This window comes from Leptinotarsa decemlineata, unplaced genomic scaffold (genome assembly GCF_025532065.1).
Source record: "Leptinotarsa decemlineata unplaced genomic scaffold, Ldec_3_MD MMD2_tig00004677_RagTag_RagTag, whole genome shotgun sequence".
NCBI classification, from domain to species: domain Eukaryota; kingdom Metazoa; phylum Arthropoda; class Insecta; order Coleoptera; family Chrysomelidae; genus Leptinotarsa; species Leptinotarsa decemlineata.
Window position 1 is genome coordinate 1,020,979 of NW_027412610.1, and position 15,634 is coordinate 1,036,612.

General features: G+C 34.1%; 1 protein-coding gene across 1 annotated transcript in view; it reads right to left on the reverse strand.

Annotated features, from left to right (window-relative positions):
• LOC111508380 (odorant receptor Or1) overlaps positions 1 to 15,369 on the reverse strand; it is a 60,223-nt gene extending 44,854 nt beyond the window's left edge. Inside the window, exons 1-3 of the mRNA XM_074179235.1 lie at positions 14,810 to 15,369; positions 7,826 to 8,290; positions 2,356 to 2,548 (exon numbers count right to left, since the gene is read on the reverse strand). Of these exons, the coding sequence (XP_074035336.1) occupies positions 2,356 to 2,548; positions 7,826 to 8,279 (647 nt within the window). The 5' untranslated portion in view covers positions 8,280 to 8,290; positions 14,810 to 15,369. The remainder of the gene's footprint in view (positions 1 to 2,355; positions 2,549 to 7,825; positions 8,291 to 14,809) is intronic.
• Positions 15,370 to 15,634: the final 265 nt, after the last annotated feature.

The following is a 15,634-nucleotide window of genomic DNA, read 5'->3' on the forward strand; positions in this document are numbered from 1 at the left end:
TGAATGTTGAGCGGCTGCCTCTGAAGTCGGTGACAATAGTTCTAGCTTCAATTTCTGTTTTTGCAACGAGTTTTCGAATTGGCTAAATCTGTAACCATCCAGTGTGAGATTTTCAAGAGAAACAGGGTTTCACCGGCCCCTCTTACTTGCGGAGGTGTTGATCCGGGATCATTGAAAATTGTAACCACACTGTAGTAGATTGAAGATTATCAATTCACCTTTCTGGAAAAAAAAATTTCTCTTTTAACTTTTCCTGTTCCTGGCTTCATGAGCATTATATCATTTTCTTCGAAAGTTAGGGCAATTATCAAAATTAGAAGATCTATATCCTCGCCAACAACAGACGTTCTTCCTGTATGCGACAAACATCTCATAAAGAGCTGATTTTTTTATTTTCCTCATCCCATTTGTTTCGTTGAAGAGCGGATACGGTGCAAGTTCATATTCGAAATATTCCAAAAAATCTTCGTCGTGCTTTCTGGCTAGGAGCATTCTTCGAAAAATAATTAATGGGTCGATTGTAACCACTTTACAGTAACTTTCACAGCTGAATTTATTGTTGCAAGGGACGAGACTGTGTTAGAATGTTTTAGTCCAAAATCCTCAAATGACTTTCCAATAATCTCTCCCATGCACTGTCCGCCACTGACAACGTATTTTCTCATCGCCTATGATGTCAGAACTAAGTGACATTATTCTATCTGCCAATGCTTCACGAATAGCCTCTGCAACGAAACTGGCCCAAGCAGATGTTGTTAAACCCGTGCGGCCCATTGCACATATGGGGAGCGCAGAGGGGGGTTTATACCTGAGTTATAGGGTAGAACTCACTTTGTAGAGCTCGGGACACGTCGGAATCTCAGAGCAAAAATTTCTCTACAAGAATACGTATTTTTTAAGAACTTCGCATTTTTTTTTCATTTATTTCGCGTATTTTTTGCTATTTTGCCTGTTTCAAATACCTGATGTATCATAAATGTATCATATCGATATGATACATGTGTATCATATCGTTATGATTATATTGAATAGATGGGTTTTTCTTACTTTCATTCAAAAACAAATAACTTTAATCAAATCGATTAAAAGACTAATTTTTGTCAAATTGAGTAAACAAATAATTTCAATCACATTGGTAAGTCGAACAACTTCCATCAGATCGATTGAACGAATAATTTAAAAAACTCACTCAATTCACTTCTAATACAACAATTATGTTTACCGTTCTATCGGCTTTGCTTCAAAGGCATTGATTCCTTCAAATGGGTTCATTCACAGATAGCGCTCTTGGATTTTAAGAATGACGTTAATAAAAATAAATATATTGTTGTCTGTGCATCATTTCTCAAATAATGTGTAATGTTTTATGTTAAACACTGTGAAACGAGAAGTCTACGAATGTATAAAAGAAGAATAATTTTTGTCATTTACTTCTATAGGTACTCAACCCTGAAATGAATGGAAGTAATCAGTAAATATTGTATTCAATTCGATGCCGTTGGAATCTTGGCTATTAAAATAAACTACTTGATTCATTTGATGCATGGATTACTGCTGCAGACTGCTCAGAGAAATTCCAAAACTGTGAAAACAAAAACTCAATCTTAATTTGTTAAGACCCTCTGATATTTTCATTTCATTTTCCAAAAAACTTAAAAATTTTGAATAATTCATGTAATCAGTTCCAAATTGTATCGAAAATTATGATTTACGCAATAATGCCAAATCATCATACCAGGTGGAGATGAAGTTTATGTTGTGTAATTAGAAATGGGATGTATCACGGCAGTCAATCTATAAACTGATTATCTCCAATATCACCATGTTTTGTGAAGACACTCGAACCCAATTTGATTTCACCATATTCTATAGTTTTTATGATAGCTATTGATATTGGAAAAAATTCAATCCGTGCTGGTAGACTGTGATCGAGTGGAACTCGCAGTAGTAAACGTTTCGTCTGCTATTGCGGCCGGCATCGTCAGCGGTATTGGCTAGGACGAATGTTATACCTCAAAGTCTCGGTAACAACTGATTTCGAATTATAACCTTCGTCTTCGCAATCAACGCACATACCACTGACGATGCAGTAGCAGACGAAAAGTTTGGTATTACAAGTCACATTCGACCACGATCTATCAGCTCGGATTTTATTTTTTCTGATCGTGACTCCGGCCGTGAAAGCGTGTGTTCCTAAACTGATGATATTTTCCAATATTAATTTTATATTTAATGAAATAGCTTTTCAGCAAGTATTTTCCATACTAATCCATTTGTTTTATTAGTGAGAACTTTATTGATAAATATGGGATACCAAACATCCACCATGAATTCGTTGACTGAAATAACACTTACTCCAAAATATATCTGTGGTGGATAACACATTCCAACAGTTTCTTGTTCATAATTTCTTGGAGAACTGGTGATATTTCACCGTTTACATCATCCCCCATCCATTCGCTGTTCATTTCTTCAATAGCAAATTGCTTTATATTAACTAAAGAATCGTTAAGTATCTTGAACTGGGCGCAAATAACCATAATGAATCCTGAAAATAAAATATTAATTCAGTAACATAAGAAATCCGGATGAACACAAAAACAAATTGAGAAGAGACCGAGAAATGTTGATATTTAAGCTGTTACTTCATATTCAATGCCGTTTTTTCTTTGAAGACAATTATGATTTTGATGAGTAAAGCTTTTACTGCTTTTTCAGAAAATGCTTTTGAATTTATGATATAATTTCTTCATGATGTGAACGTTTTTTAATATCAGGAAAATTTATTCGTAAATTATTTTTGGAATTCCCCAAAAGTTACAAAATATTTCCTTTTTATTGCATTTCTCAAGTGGCCAAAACTGTTATATATGCTGATGAATACAAAATACATAAAGAACTGTGAAAAGTAAATATAAAAGTGACTTCGGCAAAAATATATTTCAAAAAGTTGCAATAGTGAACACCATTCAAACCGAGCCGTGGAATAAGTGAAGTAAGTGACGATACAATGAGGAACGTAAATCTATATAAAAAAAATCTGTTTTTCCGTTAACCAGCTGTCACACCCCTACGAACGACAGCCCTCAGAAGTCGAAACTTTTGCGAGCTGAGGATTAACGAGGTCTTACCTTTTAGCGTGTGATTCCTAACATAGGTTGGACGATAGCAGGTGAAAATCGATCGTTCAGACTAGGGCTTGAACCAGCGACCAACACGGCGGTCGATTTGAGTGAGTGAACAAAGCACCTACGTCGAAACCAAATGGCTACCGGTTATCCAACTCAATTTTACGAAAGTTTTGAAAATTCAACAAATAAGTTTCATGAACTGATGTCACAAAAAGTCTGGTGCTTGGTGGATAGATAACTTTCCGACTTTAGAAGATTTCAAAGACTCCATTCAACATATCAACAAAGCTGTTACAGCCTCAATAAGATTACGCGTGCAACGCCTATTATATTCATATATCTGTCTGTTCTGTTTAAAATCTGTTTTTCCGTTAACCAGCTGTCGCACCCCTACGAACGACAACCCTCAGAAGTCGAAACTTGTGCGAGCTAAGGATCAAAAAGGTCTAACTTTTAACGTGTGATTCCTAACACGGGTTGGACGATAGCAAGTGAAGATCGATCGTTCAGACTAGGGCTTGAACCACCGACCAACACGGCAGTCAATTCGAGTGAGTGAACAAAGCACCCACGCCGAACCGCTTGGCTACCAACTGACCGATATAACTTGCATATTTGTATTATTTCCTGGACTCGGATGTCACGCAGGTAGCTATAGCTGCCTCGGTGGTGATTTTGATAGTTTTTTTTGTAAACACAAGATCTAATAACTGAAACTACAAATGTGCGGCTGGCTCCTGCTGGTGGCTCTGTGCATTTGTATTTCTTTCTTTTGGTAACCAAGTGTTACACTTGGCTACATCATACTGATAATGGGCCAAAAGCCCGAAATACGCGTCTATGGTTTTCTACTATCTTACGTAGTGAGGTTCTTGAGGAATTGTCTCTCAGCTGGGGTAACATTGGATTCTCGAACTTTTGCTCTTCTCAACGTGGTGGCGATATCAAAAGTCGAAACTTGTGCGAGCTAAGGATTAATGAGGTCTTTCCTTTTAACGTGTGATTACTTACACGGGTTGGACGATAGGAAGTGAAAATCGAGCGCCCGGCCTTGCGGTCGATTGAGTGAGTAGAACAAACCACTCTCCTCAAACAACCGGCTTCCGTCCGACCGTCACTGGATATATGTGATGATTTTCATAATTACTCAAGGAACAATGAATGACGACTTTACGGAAAATAGCTTAGGCGAAGCGCCAGGTTCGCCTGTCTATTTCCGTTGCCATCATCATCATATCGTCAGCGGTCAATCAAATTCTTCTTGATTATCTCTCTAGATCTTCAGGAGAGAGCCTAGATGAACAACGTACATAATTTTACACATCGTTATTTGTAGCAGGGGAGCACACGATGCAAAATGGGGATTTACTCGAGCGTCATAAAGACATATTAGGTTGCAAAGCGTAGATGATAAGAAGAAAAAAAATTATATAATATATACCTTTTCATATATCGAGCGCGTCAGATTTTCTAAGGGGGTGTTAAGTGCAACAAAAAAAGCTCTCATTCAATAATCAGACCATTCAGATCTGACGCAAACTCTTGGCCATTATTATAATGTGCAAAAAAATTCGCCATTTTGAAATACTCAAACGCGTCTGATTAAGATATATATGGTTCATCTTTATGTTTTAGACGTGCTGTCTCATAATCTCACGATTATCTAGAGGGATTCGCTTAATCTGACAAAAACAATATTAAAAAAAAAGTTTTCATTCATTGAACTTAATTATTTGAAAAGCCCAGAAAATAACATGCAAATAAATAAGTGTATATTTTAAAAGTAGAATACTTGTATTCATAATTTACGCATTGAACATCTATCAATTAATTGATTAATTAATCATCTTCATCTTCATCACGAACGAGTCTCTGTGATCAGCTGTGATGGCGTCATGGCAACAGAATTCAGAGTGGGGACGGAGTGAGAGAGTAATAGATTGAGAAAAAGTGGAAACTCGGAGAGGCAAATATAGGTATCACACAGCTGCACGCATTAAACTTTATCGACCATTTTTTGTTATTTCGGCTTGCGAAAATCGTCAAATTATATATTTTTCGTTATCTTTGAATTATTTCCTTAAAAATAAAAAAAATTAGCTACACTCGAGAATGTCGAAATGACGTTATTTTTTTACAACTTTGCTGCCCTCCCCTTTCTTTACGTCACTCACAAATTGTCAGATTTGTGAGTGACGCCTGATCCCTCACAGGCGGCCTTATATATGGGGCTCATATTTGGTGGAGATACTCAACCGGGTACAAGGTATCCCCCTGTATATTGATCTGCTGCGCTTTAGTAAATTCCAAAATCCCCGCTTGGGCTCCCCTATTATTGTACAAAATAGACTCATGCGAAGCATAGTGGACTACTGGTAGACATTGAGAATCGAAGCACTATGAAAATATCTTTCGATTCAAAACGTTCAACTATCAATAACAACCTGCTTTCTGAAGTTCATAAATGGATAAGAAACCTTTATTGTGGAGAGAAATTCTCACTTAAGACTCTGTGCCGGATTCTTATCAACTACAAAAATCCCCCCTATAACTAGCTTTTTTCGTCGGAATTACTTTCGCATTGCTCCAATGATACTTTTGTATCTGGAATCAATTATGATTGCTTTTTGGCTTTCGCCTCTCTCTCCTATTCCATTCATTTCTCATGTTTTTTCTCATAGTGAAATAATATATGTTTGCTGGTTTATCCTCGCACAGCGAGGAGAAACCAGCAAATCTGGAATAGCAGAGCATGTTTGGACCTATCAACATAATATTAAGTGGGCTCAAGCTGAAATCATCCACACTGGTTTAGTAGAAAATTCAAAGAAGCCGCGTATATGTTGTCCAACAACGCATTTAGTCAAGCTAGCGTAGAGATACGTAACATATGGAAACCTCTTATCAAGGGAAAAACGATCAACTCCCGCCAAACGGTCATCTCCCGCTAAAACCTATGAAGTGGAAAAAGAAAAGAGGGGATAGGTGAATGACCTATAAATAGTCAGATTTCGGAGGAATAAGTCCAGTTATCACCCGAAGACGATTGTGGATACTAACAATCGAAACGTCGTTAAAGTAACTTGGTTTGGAATATTTCAATTTCAATTTCAATTTCGATTTCGATTTCGATTTCGATTTCGTTTTCGATTTCAATTTCAATTTCAATTTCAATTTCAATTTCAATTTTAATTTTAATTTTAATTTTAATTTTAATTTTAATTTTAATTTTAATTTTAATTTTAATTTTAATTTTAATTTTAATTTTAATTTTAATTTTAATTTTAATTTTAATTTTAATTTTAATTTTAATTTTAATTTTAATTTTAATTTTAATTTTAATTTTAATTTTAATTTTAATTTTAATTTTTCATATTTGTTAATGATATTTTTTAATTTTCAGCTTTTATTTATATTTTAATTTTTTATATTCTGGTTGTAGCTTGTATGTTATTTCCTTGTGATTTCAGTTTTTTGTTTTTATTTTCGGTTGATCTTTTATTTTTTTCAGGGATTTCAAATCAGTTTATATTATACTAGACAATGGAAGTCCGAACTGATGAAATACATCACGAAACATTTTCAGTTACTGAGAAGTAACGTCAAATATTTTTTCGTTCTGTGATAGAAGTTGATCCACCTACCTATTACTCATGTTAACAATACTTGAAAAATCAGTTGTAGTGAGAGTCAGTTATTATGAATACTTTTTCAGAATCCAAGAAAATTTAACCTAATTTGAATTGAAAGGGATATGCTTTTAAGGAAACATTACCACATTTTGTGTATACAGATGGAAAAGTAGAAAGCCAAAACATTTTTTCCTAAAATGAACTAACTCATTTTTTATTCTTCTGAAATTATTATATCTGACATAGCAGTATTCTCCCCAGAAAAAATGAAGTCGACGTATCACTAACTTTATTGCTTTTGAATATTTCAAAGTGATCACTTCTTATGGGACAGTAAATCGTTTCGTTACCTAATGCGTTACAGCGCCAATTTGTGTGGCTTTCCTTTCTCTCACGCATAGGTCAGCGGAAGGCAGGCTCTTCTCTCGTTGGACATACGCTCAGTGTTTAGTGTGCCATAGACATATACTGTTGACAGTATTATAAAAATTTAACCAGCAAGCACGTAATATTTTTTGTTATGTAGAACTTGGTTAAACATCATTCTACTGATTTTGTGTACGTACATTATCATTTTATAATCCTACACAAGTAACTATTGGCTTATAGTAGCTATGATATATGTACATACACAAAATAATCAATAAAATATTTCATTACAAAATAATCTTTCCTTGCATCATAATATACATAAAATTCAAGTGATAACCTATGCTTTTCTGAAGTTGAACACAACTTCAATACTGTATAGTTCAACTTAGATGAGTTCAAGTTATCACTTCTGTGGTGCGTCCCGAGACGAACACATTTTCTTATATGTCTCATTTCTATCAAAGAATATTGAGGTCTTCAAATTAAGTTTTCCATTCTACTGAAGTTTGAAAATATCCTTATAGGACGAAACTGCAGTAACGTTAGTTACAAATAAAAGTGTTGAAAACATAAAAAGTTTCAATTCTCTTTTCTCCAAAAACAATAATTTTTTACGCTTTGAAAATTGCTATTGGTCAATGGGTTATTCATAATTTCTATATGTTTCTGTACATTTTTTCTAAAACCTACCTGCTATCAAACAATCGGCACTCAAATCAGTGAGGCCTCCGATGACTGTAGCTATTATTTCATAAACATAAACAATCTCGAAACTTGGTGAAGTATTGGTTTTGAAGGGAATCCATGCTGCAATCGGTAAAAAAACATCACCATCTTCCGTGAATGGATATATGGCCCAAAAGACACACGTGAATATACATCCACCATACATCAGCCCTGAGATGACTTTAGATGTTTTGATGTACTCTTTCAGAATCAGTAATTGCACGTCAGATTTTGGTTTGAATTCTTTTCTGTTGATAAGGTTTGCTAGTTTCAGGATCTTTTCTTGATGTTTGGCGATAGCATAAAATTTTGCTATAGAAACCAGATTAGATAAAGTGAGAAATGACGCGGTAACCGTTGCTTCTAAGTCGCCTAAACTGTTGAACAAATTCACAACTTCGCCGATGACGATTCCCATGAAGAAGAAACCTAGTCAATCAAGAATCACAATATAAAAATCATTGCAACTATAAGAAATACAGAATAATAGAAACATATCGAAATATATGATTTTTCATCTCATTCATTTTGAATATAAGATCTTTATTTTGAGGCTCGTTCTACAACAAAGGATATTTTGTATGGTACCAGCAAATTCGGGTGTTTGATATTGTCCAAGTTCAAAAAGGGATAGAATTACGTGGTAAAATACAATTTGCTACTAACAGAATTGGAGTTAATTCAACCGTTGAAGTATATCAACCTTACAGAAATTTCTTATTTTCATACGGAATTACCTGTTTATGTGACTGTTGAGGAATAAAGAGAATTCAGAAATGTACCCTCTCATCTGGATTACTGTAATAATAATGAAAGTTAATAGCAAATGAGAACCCTCAAATGCAAGAACTCGAAAAAACTAATGAATGGAAAATTCACTTCTCTATTTCTGTCGTATAAGTGTATTCGAATTTACAAATATGTCCAACTTCTAAAAAAGTTGCAGAAGTAGACAATAGTTGCATGCTTTGAAAAAAAAAATAGTTTGAAATACATAGTTGTGATGTACTGTTTGGAACCTTTGGTGTAGTAATGAATATTACTGGAGTTTTTTCCAATCACCAAATCGTTATTTTTACACCTCGACACGTGTTTCGATCACCAAGTGATCATCTTCAAGACGAAGATAAAACTAAAAATTACTGAAAACTAAAGCTACTTATACTAATCAGGTACATCATACAGGTAGGTAATCAGTAGTACCACCCTAAATTAATTTTACAATTGGCCTTTCTATTATTTTACAATATGTCCTTATGTGTGTTTAAATGTTACAGCTAAATAAAATTTCACAATATTGCCTATCTAAATATATTTACAATGTGTCTATTTGTAGTAATCAGTAAACCCAACAATATTATTTCAACAAGCTATATAGTATGCTATTTGGTATTGGTCCGTTATCGTTATTCATAACATTATTATGTTTACTTATTTCTACACTCTCATAGGCATCTAGTTGCCTGTTGTTGTTAACTTGTCTAACTAATCTTAAAGAACTGAAGTTGTTTGAATAATTGAATTGAATAAACTGATGTCGAATTTTCAGTTGTTAATAGTGCTGGTATAGTGATAAATAAATAGCGTCGATTGAACTGAACTTCATTATTCGACATACAAATAGCGACTCAACTCCTTCCTTCTCAAGGGACCAGGCCTGTCATTACATTTTAGACACTGTTGCCGGTTTTAACAAAAACATGTGAAAACAAATATACACAATTTTAAACATACTAACCCCTTTGAAGGGTACCTTCAAAAAAAAAATATTCATAATAAAATTATCGTAACAGATAACAATACATTATATATCTATCTCATTTTGAATTGGTAATGGACATAAATGTCTAACAGCACGCACAATTGTTTTATTAGACACTTTGAGTTCTGCCACACGGGAAACTCCATCTTTTCCAGGGTAGAGACTGAGTATACGCCCTAAAGACCGTTTACCCGGAGGTTGTAGATCGTTCCTAATCAGGACCAAGGTGCCTTCGTGAAGTGGGGTGGGTAATTTCTTCCATTTATATTGAGGATGCAATTGCGATATATATTCCTGTTTGAAACGAATCCAAAACTGCTGGTACATTTGCGTTAATATATCCAAACGAGATAGTCTTCCTGTTGAAGTTGTGGTTAAGTCAGCATCGGGAATGGAGGAAATAGGACGACCAATAAGAAAATGTGATGGAGTGATAGAAAGTAAATCATTGGGATCGGAAGAGTTTGCAAATAAAAGTCTTGAGTTCAAGATACCCTCGACTTGAATTAATAGTGAATTGAACTCCTCATAAATAAGGTTTTTGTTAAGCATACATCGCTTTAAATGATGTTTCATACTCTTCACGGCTGCTTCTTATAGGCCACCAAAGTTAGGCGTATATGGAGGTATGAAATGCCATCTGATATTATTTTGATTTCCATAATCAATTAAAGAATTAATATTACCTTTAAGAAAGAAACCCATTTCTTTAAGTTCGTTTCGAGCACCATTGAAGGTGGTTCCATTGTCTGAGTAAATATCATTGGGTATTCCCCTTCGTGATGTGAAACGTTCAAGACAAGATAAAAAACATTCTGTTTTTAAATTGGAGACTAGTTCTAAATGAACTGCCTTAGTGCAGAAGCACACAAAAACACAAACATAACATTTCAATATTTTGGATCCACATCCTAGTTTATCTTTTAAGGAAAATGGTCCTGCAAAATCTAGACCAGTACACTGAAAAGGCAAGGACGGTTTCACACGAGTTTCTGGTAAACTTGCCATTGGACACTCAGCTAAATTTTGGATTAAATTTGAAACAAGTTATACAATTTTTAACTGTTTTCTTTGCTAAGTTTCTACCGTTTAACGGCCAGTAAAATTGTCGAACTGAAGATAGAAGTAGCTGAGGCCCAGGATGTACTAAAATTTTGTGTTTGTGTTCAAAGATTAATTTAGTTGAAGGATGGCTGGATGATAGCAAGATAGGATGTTTTGAATTTGTATCTAATGAACTTGAGCGAAGTCTTCCACCTACTCTGAGTAAATTGTTTTCGTCAAGAAAGGGTGATAAACTACTGAGTTTATGTTTAGGTGGGAAACCCTTATTTGTTTTTAAATAAGATATTTCTTTATGGAATGATTCTAATTGAGATAATTTCAATAATTGAAGAAATGCATAATTGATTTCTGAAAGAGTCAGTATTCAATACGTTCTATTTGAAGATAATTTTCGAGAATAGGACATAAATATAAGACAATATGCTGTAACGTTTTTCAATGTTTTAAGATCTGAAAATGTAAAAAATAGATCAAATGGTTCTTTGTTTGTATTAATTAGCACAGTCTGTATTTTCTTCAATTCTGGAAGTTTAATGTCTATAATATAATCCTGCGGATTATCATTAATTGAATTGTATAGAAGATCAGGTCCGTTCCACCACAGAAAGCATTTATTCAGGTTTTCAGGAAGAACTCCTCTCGATGCCAAATCTGCAGGGTTTTCTTTTGTATTTATGTAATGCCATTCATCAATATTGGTTAAATTCTGTAATTTGGACACACGGTTGGCTACAAATTGTTGTAGCAGATTAGGATCTTTCCGGATCCAACACAATACTATTTGTGAATCAGTCCAATAAAAAATAGGTACCTTTATTGATATAGCTCTGACCACTTGTTCTACTAGCTGGGCTCCCAGTAAGGTAGCGCATAATTCTAATCTTGGAATTGTGAGGGGTTTCAAAGGTGAAACTTTGCTTTTAGAACAAACTAAACGAGAAACGTAATTTCCGGCTGAATTTTTGCTTCGAAAATAAATGCAACTTGCATAAGCTTGTTGAGATGCATCACAAAAACAGTAAATGTCAATTATCGATTGGTTGTCACTTAAAGAACATCGAGGAATCTTCAAATTGTTAAGCTCATTTAGTTGATTGTAAAATTTGGATCATTGGAGAAATATATTTGGAGGAACATTTTCATTCCACGACTGTTTGAGAGCCCAAAGGTTCTGAATTATAATTTTTGCAATAATCATTACTGGAGCAAGAAGTCCTAACGGATCATAAATTTGGGCTATAATGGATAGTATTTGTCTTTTTGTAATGGAACTAGTTAAATGGATAGGGGAAATTTTGTAAGTCAGATTGTCTCTTTTATTATCAAGTTGAATGCCTAATGTTTTGCAACTTTCATAATCGCCGACAGTTAAAATTTCATTGGGTATGTCAATGCAAGGAATATTTTTTAAAATGTGTACGTCATTTGCACTCCATTTTCTAAGAATAAAATTTGCGGATCTCAAAATAGAAGATATGTCTTTGCATCTACCTTGCAACTCTTTTAAATCATTGGACCCGGTTGACAGGTCATCTACATAGAAATCGGACAGAATTGTTTTTGAAGCTATAGGATAGTTAGTTTGATTTTGTATAGCTAGTTGATTAAGGCATTTGATGGCTAAATATGGTGCGCTCGTGGTACCATGAGTGACTGTATTGAGTTGGTAAGTAGTAAGTGCTTCACTGGGAGTATCTCTCCAGAGAATTAGCTGAAGTGGTCTATGGTTCGGATGAACCCAAATTTGCCTATACATTTTACTGACGTCCGCAGAAACAACGTATTTGTACAGTCGAAATCTGATTAATATATCAAAAATATCGTTTTGTACTTTTGGCCCTACATACTGTAAGTCATTTAAAGACCATCCAGAACTGGTTGAACAGGAACCATCAAATACAACTCTTAATTTGGTGGTAATACTGCTTTCATTTAAGATACCGTGATGAGGTAAATAATAATTGTGGTTATAACTGTTAGGTGTTTCTATCTTAGTCATATGACCTAACTGCAAGTATTCATGAATAAAATCCCTGTAAAAATTGTAAAACTCAACATTTGTTTGAAATCGTTTTTCTAATGCCAAAAATTTATTAATGGCAGTTTCCTTTGAATCACCTAACTGTTCAGTTGAGTGTTTCAGAGGCAATTTTACAATGAATTGAGCTTTTTTATCTCGTGTGGTGGTTTTTAAAAATTCTTCACACTGAATGTCATCCTTTGACATATTTAGAGGTACGTTTTCCTCATTTATTTCCCAGAACTTTCTTAGATGTTTGTCTTCTGGCACAAAATCTTTTGAAAAGTTGCACGAAGAAAACATTGATGTGTTAATAGTAGCGCCAGCGACAACCCAACCCAATTTAATATTTTGTAAAATTGGGCCATTTTTTCCTAGTTTAATATTGCCTTGTACGAGTAGATCCCAGAACAGACTGGAACCTATGATCATATCTATTCTTTGTGAAAGATAAAATTCTGGGTCAGACAGACATATGTTTTCTGGAATTGAGAAGAAAGTGTTTATTTTCTCGGAAGGAATGGTACAAGTGAAAGGTGTTACATAACAACACAAATCGAATTGAGAATTATTAATGTTTGAGAAAATTGTAAGTGTAACCTTCTGTGTTAAGTTGGAAACAACTTGATTTATTCCTATAATTGATAGTTTGGCTGTAGTCAATGGCAAGTTCAACCTTTGAACACATTCTTTGGTTATTAAATTGGATTGTGCACCAGAATCCAAAAGTGCCCTGCATTTATGGAATTTTCCAGTACTATCCTTAACTTTAAAGGTAACTGTTGACAATAATACAGTGGAATTTGGAACAGGATTAGTTACTAAATAATTTTGACTGGTATTTGCAACCCCTGATGGAATAAAATTGTTTTGTGAACTAGTACTTTGTTCATCAGATAAATTAGAACTGCTTAAAAGATTAACAGAATTTTTGTTAGTATTTTCATTAAATTGTTGAATATCGTTATGTAAAAGAGTGTTATGCTTGCGTCTCCACCTGCGGCAGCTACCACTGTTGCATGTATCTTTCGAATGTCCAGTACGCAGACAATTGGAACACAACTTCAATGCTACAACTTTGCTCCATCTCTCATTGATTGGTAATTTTAGAAAATCCTGACAAGTATAAATTGAATGGCTTTTTTTACAAAAATTGCATTTTATTTGATTCAAGGAAACATTCACTTGGGACCGTGTAGAAATAGATTTATTATGAGAGACATTATTTTTACATAAGACTATTTTTAATAGTCATATCAAATAAAGTATCTTTTGAAAGCTTCATACCTTCCAAACAGGACAGATGTTTGGAAATGTCATCTAGCATGCTTCGGAATTGTAAAAATGTACTTCTATTTATTGAATTGATATTGAAAATAGATCTTATGTGAGTATCAACAAGGAAATTTTTCCTGTCAAACTTTTCGCATAACATTTTCCAAGCACCTTGATAGTCCTGTGATTCATCAAAACATTCAATCGTCCTTTTCGCGTATCCATCTAGAGATGCTTTCAAAAAATTGAATTTCCGACCAGAATTCAAATTTGTGTTTGAATCAATAGTATTTAGAAAATTTCGTTTGAATTCAAGCCAATGATCGTATTCACCGGTAAAAGTAGGAAGTTTAATTTTAGGCAATAAAAAGTGTTGAAGTGAATCATTAACACTTCTGTTTTGATGTACTTGAACAGTTGAAGGCAACTCTTGACTAATAAATTCTGTCAGAATTGAAATGGCTTTATAATATTTGTCTTGAAATGATTCTCTTTCATCCATATGCGTTTCTAATTGATCGTCAGGACATTTTTCTTCTATTATTTTCTGCACATTTTCAAATTCACTTAATAATGTGACATTATTTTCGTAACGTAATTTAACATCATTGAAAGCAGGTGAAATTGTTTCATCTTGAATTGAATCAGTGTATTTAGATAAACAAGTCAATCGTATTTTAAGCGAACTACGATTTCTTATTAATTGCCGCAATTCCGCAGCACTCATCGTTAAACTAATTCAGTCGAAACCACTTAAAAACAGACCTAATGATTTGCAAAAAAAATAGGAAGGTAAACAATTGGAAAATAGAAGGAACTGACTTACTTATCGGCTCGTTGTCTGCTATGCATAAATTCACCCAAACCAAAGGTCAAAAATTCGTCGTTGCTCGATATCCTTTACTGATTTGTCCAACTGTATGTTTTTTTTTATTAGACTGGTTGATTTTATCTTGTATGAGTGCGTATAGTTGCCCATGTGGTTGACCAGCGATTCATCGAGACTCCAGATCCATAATTGATTTGGTCGACTAGCTGCTTTCTTTCCTTGATCGTTTTCAGATGTCTTATTCCAGAATAATTGAAGTTTTTTAATTGAAATTTCGTTGATTTATCACTATATGCGGATCGAAGGACCAAGATTTGTTTGAATAATTGAATTGAATAAACTGATGTCGAATTTTCAGTTGTTAATAGTGCTGGTATAGTGATAAATAAATAGCGTCGATTGAACTGAACTTTATTATTCGACATACAAATAGCGACTCAACTCCTTCCTTCTCAAGGGACCAGGCCTGTCATTACATTTTAGACACTGTTGCCGGTTTTAACAAAAACATGTGAAAACAAATATACACAATTTTAAACAGAAGTCTATGGAATGGTTTCGTTGCAAAATATGATGGGCGACTGCTAATTTTTCAGGTCTTCCATATTTTAAGTGTGTTATGTATTCCTTTAATCTCACTTCAATAGATCTTTTTGTCTGTCCATAATATTTTGCATCGCAGTCCTTACATTCAATTTCGTAAATTCCAGACTTTTCCGAATTCTTGACTTTGTCTTTTGGACTTCTCAAAAGGCTCTGCAGTGTATGACTTGTTTTAAAAACAACCTTCATACCTAGTTCCTTGAAAATCTTTCCAAAATT